The 12,281-nt window shown below is 44.5% G+C and overlaps 1 protein-coding gene across 2 annotated transcripts in view; it reads right to left on the bottom strand.

Annotated features, from left to right (window-relative positions):
* Positions 1-1,536: 1,536 nt before the first annotated feature.
* The window catches only part of LOC140734642 (A disintegrin and metalloproteinase with thrombospondin motifs 20-like), a 536,409-nt gene continuing 525,664 nt past the window's right edge, over positions 1,537-12,281 (bottom strand). For both annotated transcript variants that reach the window (XM_073058884.1, XM_073058885.1), the window contains 2 exons: positions 11,171-11,275; positions 1,537-7,906 (listed from right to left, as the gene is read on the bottom strand). In XM_073058884.1, the coding sequence (XP_072914985.1) occupies positions 7,817-7,906; positions 11,171-11,275 (195 nt within the window). In that variant the 3' untranslated portion in view covers positions 1,537-7,816. The remainder of the gene's footprint in view (positions 7,907-11,170; positions 11,276-12,281) is intronic.

The raw sequence follows: 12,281 nt of genomic DNA, 5'->3' as shown, positions 1-12,281 counted from the left end.
TGAGCCCAGGAGAAACAAAGGTATTTATAGAGGTATATGTCCTTATTGAGCTATACAAAATTATGATGGTTATAGATATGGTGAATGCTTGCAGGCCTTTACCCCTCAGGGTGGATGAGACTAGAACCAGAGGCCATAGGTTTAGGGAGAAGGATGAAACATTTAAAGGGAACGTGAAGGGAAACTTCACTCAGAGTGGTACGAATATGGAGCAAGCTGCAAATAGATGCAACATCAATTGTAACATTTAAGAGAAGTTTGGATTGGTACCTGGATGAGGGGGATATGGAGGGCTATGCTCCAAATGCAAGTACTAGGTCTAGGCAGATGACTAGGCTGGTATGGACTAGATGGGCTGAAGGGCTTGTTTCTGTGCTGTAGTGCTCTATGACAATGAAGCAAAATGGGGGAGCATCTGCGGTTGCACACTTAGTTGAAAAACTAGAAAAGCACTTCACCTGCCCACTGTTGAGGGTCGCTATTGTATTCAGTGCTCCTGATACAGCCTCCTTTACATTGGTGAAAACCAACGTAAAGTGGAGGACTGCTTTGTCAAGTGCCTTCGTTCATACGCAAAAAGTGGAATCTCCTGGTGGCCAACCCCAACCATTGTAATTCCTTCCCCCATTCCCATTCCGACATGTCAATCCATGTCTTTCTCCTCTGCCACAATGAGGCCACTCTCAGGGGGAGGAGCAACATCTCATATTGTCCAGGTAGCCTCCAACATCAATTTCTCCTTCTGTTAATTTTTTTTTCTTTTTTTTCCTTTCCCCTTCCCCCCTTCCCTCTTCTTTTATTCCCCATTCTGGCCTCCTAACCTCGTCTCTTCACTTGTGTATCACCTCCCCCTGGTGCCCCTCCTTCTTCCCTTTCTCCCATGGTTTACTCTCCTCACCGATCAGATTCCTTCTTCTCCAGTCCTTTACCTTTCACACCAACCTGGTATCACCTATCACCTTCTAGCTTGTCCTCCTTCCCCCACCCCCACTTTTTATTCTGGTGCCTTCCCCCTTCCTTTGCGGCCTTGAAGAAGGGTCTCAGCCTGAAACATCGACTGCCTATTCATTTTCATAGATGCTTCCTGACCGGCTGAGTTCCTCCAGCCTTTTGTGTGAGTAGCTCGAGAAACACAATAACTAAGCAGGAAGCAGCTAGTGACTTTTGGTTGTGTCGTGTGTGAAGTGAATGAAGAGCAACGTAAGGGGTAGGTAGAACTGTGGTGGGCCTTTTCTGTGATCCCAGTCTCATGAGAAGGATCTACCTGCCTCATGGCACTGTGATTGAGCATTGTGGATGGGAATTGGCTGATGTTGAGTGGACGGAGTGTATGTGTGGGTCTGCAGGATAGACAGTGTGATCCCTTCTCGCCTAAATCACTCAACTCCTACTCTGGAATCTGCACTGGCCATTACCTTCTCTGGATTGTCATCCAATCTGCCATCTGCAAGGCAAATATGAACTATTGAAGTCAAAGTTTATGTATTAATTGACAAAATTAAAAAAAAACAAATTTATGAGAAGCATGTTAATTAAAACAGTTTTATTTGGGAATATTGCCATTTTAAAGCCATTATTTTGACTTGCATCAGTACATTAGAGCATAATCATTGAAGTACAAGAGGAGATATACAGTTCTAGCACCAAACTCATTTACAAGTGTTTCTTTGATAAGTAGACCTTACACAACACTACATGTTTCTTTGAAAGCGCTGCATGACTCACGATCAGGGCTTACCAATCTTTCTGTGCTCCACAGTGCAGAACCCATGGAGCCACGACCAGCAGCTGAACCTTTGTGAGTGGCCCTTGTAAACACATTATGATAAAGTTGTCACAAACAAGAGGAAATCTGCAGATACTCTTTTCCATAGATGCTGCCTGGTCTGCTGAGTTCCTCCAGCATTTTGTGTCTGTTGATTAAGTTGTCATGATTTTCCTTTTATGTAGAGTATTATGAAGCAGAGCATAACAGTTTTTTCAGAATGGAGGTTGTGACTTTACATGAGTCCCAGGATGTTTAAAAATAAAGGGCTGATATCTCATATTCTTTAAGTAGTCCCTGCTTCAAGGTTGGAAAGCTTACCATTATTTGGTTATGTGGGTAAATCATTTAAAACATACAAAACTACTGAAATAAATGTTTACATTTATTTTTCTTGCTATGTGTATATAAAATATGCCTTCTTCTTACCATAGACAGTAAAGGCACTTACTGCATATCAAGAACTCTGTCTGGCCTGTGGTGACTTACGCTTCCAAATGAACTTCTTTTAGTGCCTGTGCCTTTCGATCCGTCTTGTGCAGAGAGGTAGGTCAGCTGCTTTTAAACTTTGAGTTGGGTTTAAGCTCGTTGTGTGTCCGAATAGAATCGTGGGCAGCAATGGAAGATTGACAAAAGTTGTTGCAACAAAGATGTTAGACAAGAGACATCCGAGACTTTAAGGCAGGGCGAAGGGTCTCACTCTGAAAAGTCAGCTGTTCATTTCCCTCTGTGGATGCTGCTGAGTTCCTCCAGCATTTTGTGTGGGTTGCTACGATTTCCAGCATCTGTAGAATCTGTTGTGTCAGCAGTATTTTTGAACAGCCCAGGTTCCAGTACAATGATGGCAGCAGATTGTTACAAAGTACATTTCAAGAGGTTCTGAAGTTATAAATAGGACTAAATAATTTCCGAAATTCAGAGTCGCGCAGTTCTTTGCACTAACCCCCAACACGCTTCCATCTGGGGGAGAACTGACCAACGGGACAAATGGGAAACTACATCACTGTTCCGGCCTCAGCCACATGCAAAGATTTCACACTGGCTGCTTGCCGGCTGGTTTGCAGGTCATCAGCTTACTTACTGACAGGCTTTGCACTGGACATTCACTACACCAATCCTGACACCCGGCAGTCAGGTTCTCTCACAGCTTGCCACGGCTGCACCCAGTACGAATGGCCGGCAACAAGGATTGGGAAGGTGTGGATCACTTTTCTTTTCAGAAACCATCCACCCCCACAAGGACAGACATCCTCGCTGAAATTCAATGCATGACCGCAGTCTTTAGGCACTCAAGTCATAGAGCACTACAGCATAGAAACAGGCCTTTCAGCCCATCTAGTCCATGTTAAACTATTATTCTGCCTGCACCTGGACCAAACCCTTTGTATTTATCCAAACTTCTCTTAACTGTTGAAATAGAAGCCACAACCACTACTCCATTGGAAGCTCGTTCCACACTCTTACCACCCTCTGAGTGAATAAGTTCTCCCTCATGTTCCCTTTAAACATTTCACCTTTCACTGTTAAACTCTGACCTCTGGTTCTTGCCTCGAGGAAGGAGCGTTCACAGATTTCCCCTCAAACATTGAGTAAAACCTATTATCCAGTGGACCATCCTCCTCTATGCATCAGAGACCTGGTCCACCTTCAAACCCTGGTGTGATACCACCAACAACCCCTCAGATTCACTGGCAGATCGAGAAGCCCATACTGGCCGACGACAATCAGGCGGGTCATATCTTCCCGGATTCCCAAGCCAAACACTCTGCTTCAATCTACTTCACTACAGAAGATTGAGAGGTAGGCAGAATAAATGATTTAAAGTTATCCTCAAAGCCTCTTCACAAATGTCTGACATCCAGAATGTCTGCCGGGAGTCCCTGGCCCATGAGTACAGCATGTGGGTTGGAGCCTGGGTGATGGGACTGAGAACGGAGGCCTAGCTGTACTGAGAGCACCAGCTCATGAACTACACAAAACCCCCTCCTCCCCCCACCCCTGGTCTACTGGTCCCATCCTGACACAGACACTTCAGAACCCACCGACCCAGAGTGGAAACAAGTCACCCTCAACCTCCAGAGGCCTGCCAAAGAGGAAACAACAGCAGCATGCCTGGCCATGCAAGGCAACAGGTCCACACCATTTCCTGAGGGCAACGCCACTGAGGGAGTAGTTGAATTAAGGACTCACAGTGCATTGGTTTTGATTACAGTCGGAAAGGCACAACGTGACTTCCAGTTAAATTGCTCTCATGGCATCTGAATCTATACGGCTCAATGCTTTTCCAGCATGCATTTAAAAATAAGGTCATGTTCAGTTGTATTTGGCATTTTAAAATGTACTCCAATTCATTACTAGACACAAAAACAGCCAAATGGTTCATATTTGTACTGCTCTCCTTAGAGGCAAGTATGAACCCAATTAAATAAATAATACCATAATTAAAATAACTGACTGAGATTGTCATACAAAGATTAGATTCATTAGTTAATTGCCAAGCTATATCATAATTGCTGAAGAAATGTTGAATACATTTTGCATGCCTGCGTCCCGAGCACTGTAACGAAGGTATACCCAGACTACGACCTGATTCCATTCTGGGTATAATGTGCCTAGCGAGATGCAACTTGTAATCAACAGCTAGAGCTTGCAGAAGTTCCACTTTCTCCAGGGCCGGCGAATATCTGACACCTGGAATCGTTGTGATGAATAGCGGTCTGCCTTTGCAGTGTGGGCTATGTACATGAGAAGTCAGAGGTCATTAGTAGCCGTCAGCTCATTACAAGTTATAGACCAGCATCTTCCGTCAGCCCAAAGACCTCCAAAGCAAAATCCCTTTCTGCCAAGCAGACTCAGGTGCTCAGTGTCTCGGCATGGTTCTAAGCCACGTATTGGTCAAGTTGTCACATGACCAAGGCTGCAGATCAGCTGTGCTTGAGGTAGGCTCAGCTCCAGCTGGTGTGGCCTTTGCTGAAGTATGGTCAATGAGGAGATGCTTGGATCTGGCTCTCTGGTGTTGCCTGTTTAAATAACCTGGACATATTAACTGTCTTAATGTCCACTGGCTCTTAGGGTGTCTGTATCCCTCAGGGGATGGAACACCTAGGGCTTGAGTGTGTCTGTTGACTAGGCAAACAATAGATAACAGTAGGTGTTTCAGAAGGCCACAGAGAGAAGATATAAATCTGACTCTGTTTCATTTGTGACAAATAAACCTGGGGTCAGGCTGTTGAGGCAGAGGGTTACGTGACATTTGATAGCACCTGATGCAGGGTCTTAACCCAAAACGTTGACCACCCCTTTCCCTCCACACAGCCCTTCCATGGTCCTCCAGCGAGAATGCTTGTTGTCCCAGATTCCAGCATGGGCAATGTCTTGACTTCAATTCCAGTTCAAGTTCACAAGCTGCTTCTTGAGTTGACAACCTACACATCGAAAGAACTTCCATGTACCTCCAGTCCCATAGCAAGATAGTCCAGTGCCAATGTTACTCCGGTATAAAGGTAGGAGGTCAGAATAGTGACAAAGGATGTAGTAAATTCCAGCACAAAAATCCCAATAGAATCTCTCCATGTAAACAGAGGGGATACGCTGCTTTTATAGGTTCAGTTTTGTTCTCACTGAGTGGTATCAATTAGAGGCTGTTTTTTCAGGTGTTCTACAATAGATTCCTAAAGCTGATGTAATCTAGGACCACTGCTTCATATCCACGTGAAAAATATTGCAGTGGTCACTAGCTAGCAGTAACAGGTATGTTGATATTCTGGCCAGGTGTGTGTGTGTGTGTGTGTGTGTGTGTGTGTGTGTGTGTGTGTGTGTGTGTGTGTGTGTGTGTGTGTGTGTGTGTGTGTGTGTGTGTGTGTGTGTGTGTGTGTGTGTGTGTGTGTGTGTGTGTGTGTGTGTGTGTGTGTGTCTTGTGTACATTTCACGTTAGTCTGTGAAACTTACTTTGATGTAAACAGATGACACAGTATGTTGTTTCACCTAATGTTGCAGAATGCATACTAGTAAATGTGATATACTGTTGTGTTCAGTTACAAAGCTGTGATGATCAGCAGAGGCGGCGAACCTATGGTACGTGTACCCAAGATGGCACATGCAAAGTTATGTTGGCACAATGCATGCAACGCCGTGCGTCAATTCTTTAAACCCAACACTAATGCACCGAAGTTTATAATGTTACATTCATGTTTTTTGTGTCATATATGAGGGACAATAACAATACTATTTAGAAATTATGTTATTTTACAATTGTACTTTTAAAATGTTAATATTAATAACTTTGAACAGTTCTTAACATGCTTCATTTATTTAAATCTGTCTTTTATATTTTATTAATAATAAAACAATGGATACACATAAATAAGCAAAAGGATCCATCCTTTTTCCTTAAAAAAGTCCATAATTATTGCTATTAATTAATTAATGAATCAAAGAGAACTCTGCTCAAAACTATCATGGTACATGCGAGAATTTTTTTAGATTATCACCAGTTTGGGCCCACGCTCTGAAAAAGGTTCGCCACCCCTGAGATAAGGCATCCCTCCCTTTTCAACATCGTGTTCACAAAATTCTGTAATAGCTATGGTGGTGGGAGGACAGTAGTCCTTATCTGAGACTATTTCAGTAGTTAAAAGGGTACATACAAGATATCAGGTAATAAATACAACAGTGCATAAATATTTTACAACATAATAAAATATATCTCTTTTATACATCTTGTGCTGAGAGGTAGCCAGTGTTCACTGTCAACTCTTGACAGCTTTGACATTCTCCTGGCAATTGCTTCACTGCAGGAGTTAAATGTTACTTTAGTGAAATGAAAACTTTAGACTTTTCCCAGGAGAGCACCATCAGGTATTTAGTTTATAACACAGGAGGTGATGTAACCCAGCAACTTCCAATATAATTAGTGTTTAAATTCTAAAGAAGCCACTTCCAACTGAATATGGGAAGGGTTTAGAGTGTGTGAATTTTCTGACAAAGAATATCTCAGTGTGTGTTTTTTTTAAAAATCCTTGTGACTCTTCTCTGGTGAAGTAATGAAAAAATATGGAGCCTTTGACAGGTCCCAACATCAGAAACATTGACCAGAGCCCCAAGTCTGTGAATCTCAGCAAAACTGCTCGGTGTCGGTGAGCCAAGTCCAAGCCCCAGTATGCCACAGGCTGGAGGCTGAAGATGTTCTGGGGTTTGAGGACTGTGTATACCCTTGGGTGGGAGGAAAGTAAAGAGGCTTTCTTTGTTGTTTGTTGTGTTCTGTGTTGTTCTGCCAAGCATTGAAGATATATTATGAACTTGCGGCTACTCTCAGGTGTTAACACAGATGTACACGTGGTAAATAAACTGAATCTGTAAACTGAACTGCAGAGGGAACCCAACTGATGTATCAGCAGTGTACCAGCTAATGTCCTGCTGGTATAGTGCACCCCCAATTCCATCGCTTTCTCCCTCCAACTGCAGGGCTTGGTTCTATCACAGGGAAAGGCAAGTACGAATTCAAATTCCCCTCTGCAAGAGGGGCCGAAAGGAATTAATGCCTTGAGCAATGCAGAGTGGGTGGCTGAAGAGATCTGGGAGAAGTGTGGCGTTGACCATAGCCATCTCTTGTATTGTGAAAAGTTTGGATGTAAATACATGGATCGCTTTAACCAAGTATGAGTTCATAAACAGCGTGGCAGTCTTGGTCTGGTACACTGACTGGCCAATGGTCCATAGATTCTGTGCATGCAAAGGTCTCGGGTAGGGATGATTTGCAAAGTGGCAGGAATTGGAAAAAGCAAGTGTTACACATGTGCACTGGGTTTTCACTCCAAACATGCTCCAAAGTAATTATCCATCGGTTTTGTTCCTGTGCCAGCCAACAGTGGATGACCAATGGAAGAGAAAGAGATAATGTTACTCCTGGCTGATCTCAAACTTGTTACAGATCTTTGCTGCACCTGACAATGCTGACATCTGGCCGGCTGTCCTCCCCATGATGGAGTCTGACTTCCACTGAGAGCATTGGACTTCTTGGTGTTGCTGCTGTCTCCTCTCGATGCCTGGGCCTCACTGTACTTGTAGCAGAAGACCGGTGCTGGTCTGGGGGACACATTTTCCACAGTAACCTCCGCACTTCCCGGATATCTTCGTGCCGTCCTTTCAAAAAGAGAGAAAGATTGCCTGTGTATGTCGTGTTCCTCACACTCCCCAAAGACACTTGTGAAGCACAGCCATGGTTATATAAAGGGTGTAGATTCAGGAGAGGCTGAGGAGCAGGCCCTTCAGCCCATTGTGACCATGCTAAGCATCAAGAATCCATTCCTCTCACTTGCCCATCAGGACCCCACCCCAACTCTAACTCTTGAACTAACTATATGAGGGGAAACTGAACAATACCCTGTTGGGATGTGGGAGGAAACTGGGGAATCATGATAAAAGCTGATTGGGACTGGAGATAACACCCAAGATTCTTTCCGGATGGCGCCTTGCAATAGTTAGAACCAGCCATGAGCCTACAATGTGGAATGGAGGAAAATAAGGGGAGATCTTATACAGGGCACAAAATAAGGGTGGAACATCGATAAGGTGAATGTTTTCTCCCCCTCACATTGGGTGAGACTAGAACTAGAGCTCATGGGGTGAATGGTGAAATATTTAAGGGGGATCTGAGGGGGAACTTCTTTGCTCAGAGGGTGGTTCGACTGTGGAACATTGATGGATGGATCTTCAGGAGCTGAAATGTCTTGCTGCAGTTATCCCTGGCTGGGTTGGGGGGAGGATCGAGAATGAGGAACCACAATGAAAATGAGAAGTTAACTGAGACAGAGAGAGATTTCTTCACCTGGAGTTGTTTCTGAATATGAGACTGATGAAAGCTGTGGAGGCTCACTCACTGAGTGGACTCAAGATAGAGATCAGTAGATTCTTGGATATGAAGACTAGCCAGGGATACAGGGTCAATGCAGGACAGTGGTGCTGGGGTAAAATATCACTCACAATCTCATTGAATGCCCCTTCATCTAATGATGCATAGGCTCTTCAACCAACCTCTTGTCACTGTAGTGTGGTTGTTGGCATGATGCTCTTACAGCACCAGTGACCCAGGTCCAGTTCCGCCATTGCCTCTAGGGAGTTTGACTCCCCATGACCGAATGAGTTTCCTCAAGTGCTCCAGTTCCCTCCCACATTTCAAAAGCATATGGGTTAGCAGGTTAATTGGTCATAGTTAACCAATTATGAGCAAAGAGCTGCACCAAAGAGTGCTTTATGAGGTCATTGTTACCCTCAGCCATTAGGGTTTATAATGTGTCAACCTACAGCCGGGGAAGTGATGATCTCCCTCTGTTAGACTGCGGAAACTCACTTTTCATTCTTTCTACTGCTCTTCTAATATGTATATCTGTGTACTTGTGATGTTACTGTGACACTGTAATTTCCTTTGGGGATCAATGAAGTAGCTATCAATCTATCTAATGGGTGAGATTCGGTGGCATGAGCTCATTGGACTGGGAGGGCAATTTACCGTGCTGAATCTCTAAATAAAATTAAATAGGATGGACTCTGGACCTCACATTCTACCATGTTATAACTTGCACTTTATCTTTCATCTGTACTTTCTCTGTAGCTTTCACACTTTATTCTGCTTTGCTTTTGTTCTACCTCAATGCACTGGGTAATGCTTTGATCCGGAGTAAATCTGTCCCATGGCTGAAGAGAGGAGCTCGTGGACAAAGCAAACCTTCTACAACGGAAGGACATCTGACAATTCAGACGGTGTAGCTGGACTGCACAGTCTGGTAAACACCTCTGTATTTTGGAAGGATCGATAAGGTTAGGACCTGCACCACGAACGGTAGGGTTCTTGGGAATACTGAGGAACACAGGGACCTCGGAATATCCAAAGATCCTTGAGGTGGCAGTGCTGGGTGATAAAGTGGTTAAGAATGCACATGAAATTCCATACTTCCATTGTCATCATTTTGAATACAAGAGCAAGGTTGGTAAGTTGAATGTTATAAGACCACCGCGGAGTACGGCATGCAGTTCTGCACGACATCGAGCAGGGATGTGATAACTCTGGTGAGGGTGTAGAGGAAGTTGCCTGGGTGGAGATTTTCAGTTATGAAGAGAGACTGTTGTCCCTGAACTGCAGGAGGACATGATTGAGGTGTATGAGATTTTGGAAAGGGTGGACTGCAGGAAACTTTACCCCACAACAGGGGGAGAAAGACTGAAAGGTATAGATACAGGGTAAAGGGGTAAGTAATTTAGAGGTGAACAGAAGGGATGAATTGTTTTTACCTAGAGACTGGTGAACACTGAAATATATTGCTGGACTTATGAAAGCAGAGGTGTTGATAGTGTCTAGTGAGGATTGGACATAGAAGACAGTCTGGGGTCACGGAAAACTGCCAGATTAACTGAAAGGAGCTGCTGGGGTCAGAATCAGGTTTATTATCACTGACATACTCTGTGTCATAAAATACATTGTTTTATGGCAGCAGTCCAGTGCAAGATATAATGTCACAAAGTGAACGGTGCAAAACAGAAAGAGCGAGGTAGGAATCGTGGGTTCACGGACCTTTCAGAAATCTGATGACAAAGGGGGAGAAGTTGTTTCTAAAATGTTGAGTGTGAGGCTTCAGACACCTGTACCTACTCCCTGATGCTAGTAATGAGAAGAGGGCATGTCCCAGATGGTGAGGCTCCTTAATGATACATGCTGCCTTCTTGAGGCTCCTCCTTTTGAAGATGTCCACGATGGTGGGGAGGCTTGTGCCCCTGATGGAGCAAGGTGAGTCTGCAGCCCTCTGCAAAAGTACCTTCTCTAACCTGATTTCCCTCCTTGTCAGTATACACAAACTGCACTCCAAAGACCATGGATTCAGCCAAAACGTAGCAGAACACATTGATCATGAAATCTCTAATTTTAGCTCTTTGTTGCCTCCACCGATGACCTCACAGCCAATGTCTCTGTCTCCACTCTCCCTTCTCCTATTGGGCTCCATCTGATTATCAAACCCCTCCCCACACCTGCATCCACCTATCAGTTCCCAGCTCTTTGCCCATCCTTCCCTCTCATCTCTTTATTCTGTCTATATCCCCTCTACCTCTCAGTCCAGATGAAGGGTCTCAACCTGAAACATTGACTGTGCATTTCCTTCCGCAGATACTGCCTGACTCCTGAGTTCCTCCAGTACATTCTTTGCTGCAGATTCCTGCACCTGCACTCTCTTGTGTCTCTGCATTGATCTTACCTGGTTTCCTCAAGAGATTAGAAGTGGCTTCAGCATTTCAAATTCAGCTTCTTATCTACTTCCTATTTCTTTAATAAAATCTCAATGTGAATCAAAAAGAAACAACTCTTATTACTCTGCTTTTGATTAAATATAAAATATCCAGCTATTTCCAGACACCTACCTGCGACCTCTGCACGTTGACCGTTGCGTAGTTTCCCTGTGCAATCCATTTTGAAGCTTCTGCTGCCTTCAGCCCAGTCCCACTTAAGTTAATGCTAAACCGGCCCTGGAAAACAATTCCTCAAACTCAGTAACATGCTGGGTGCAACGTACCTTTAACTAAGCATCTTATCGATAAACTGCAAAGGTCTATCAACTTAAAATTCCATCATTAGTTTTCCACGCAGTTCCATCACAATGAGGTGCCCTAATTATAGTAATACACACAAAATGCCGGTGGAACGCAGCAGGCCAGGCAGCATCTATAGGGAGAAGCGCTGTCGACATTACAGGCCGAGACCCTTCGTCAGGACTAACTGAAAGAAAAGATAGTAAGAGATTTGAAATCTTTCCTTTCAGTTAGTCCTGACGAAGGGTCTCGGCCCAAAACGTCGACTGTGCTTCTCCCTATAGATGCTGCCTGGCCTGCTGCGTTCCACCAGCATTTTGTGTGTGTTGCTTGAATTTCCAGCATCTGCAGATTTCCTTGTGTTTGCCCTAAATATAGTCTATATTTCAGAGTAATTCCTTGGATATATGCCTCATTGTATCCGAGTTAGAAGCTTGTTTTCTGATGGGTTTTTTTCTGATGAATTGGTCAGAATGGGCCTGAATGCCCAGCCGACAGACCAGCGTGGATGAAGGCTGCCGGCTCCCCCGGGGTCAGTGAGTTGTCCATGGGTTCCAGAGTTGGAGTTCCATGCAGACAGGCAGAAGGAATGAGGTCCGTGGTCCAGCTGGGTTTGCAAATCCGCCAGCCCACGTTCAAGCCCAAGTGCTCAGAGTCCCGTCATCTGCGAGTCTAGTTCAGGACCAGTGTTTGCTGATCGGCAAGCCTGTGGTCGATGGCAAGAACTGAGGCCCGAGGGTTGAACTGGAATTCCAAAAGTTGAGGCCTGTGTCTGCGAATCTCTGCAAGTCCACTGAGGTAACGTCTGTGAGTCCGTACCCGAATCTGGGTCTACTGGCGGCTGAAGAACGCGGACTGTCTGGCAGTTAGAGGGCTGTGAATGTGTGTAGGTGGGAGCAAGGAACTGGGTTTGTTTTGCTGTTGTTGTTTTGTTGCTTATTGT

This window comes from Hemitrygon akajei, chromosome 10 (genome assembly GCF_048418815.1).
Source record: "Hemitrygon akajei chromosome 10, sHemAka1.3, whole genome shotgun sequence".
Taxonomy (NCBI): Eukaryota; Metazoa; Chordata; class Chondrichthyes; order Myliobatiformes; family Dasyatidae; genus Hemitrygon; species Hemitrygon akajei.
This window is presented reverse-complemented; position numbering and strand designations above follow the sequence as displayed.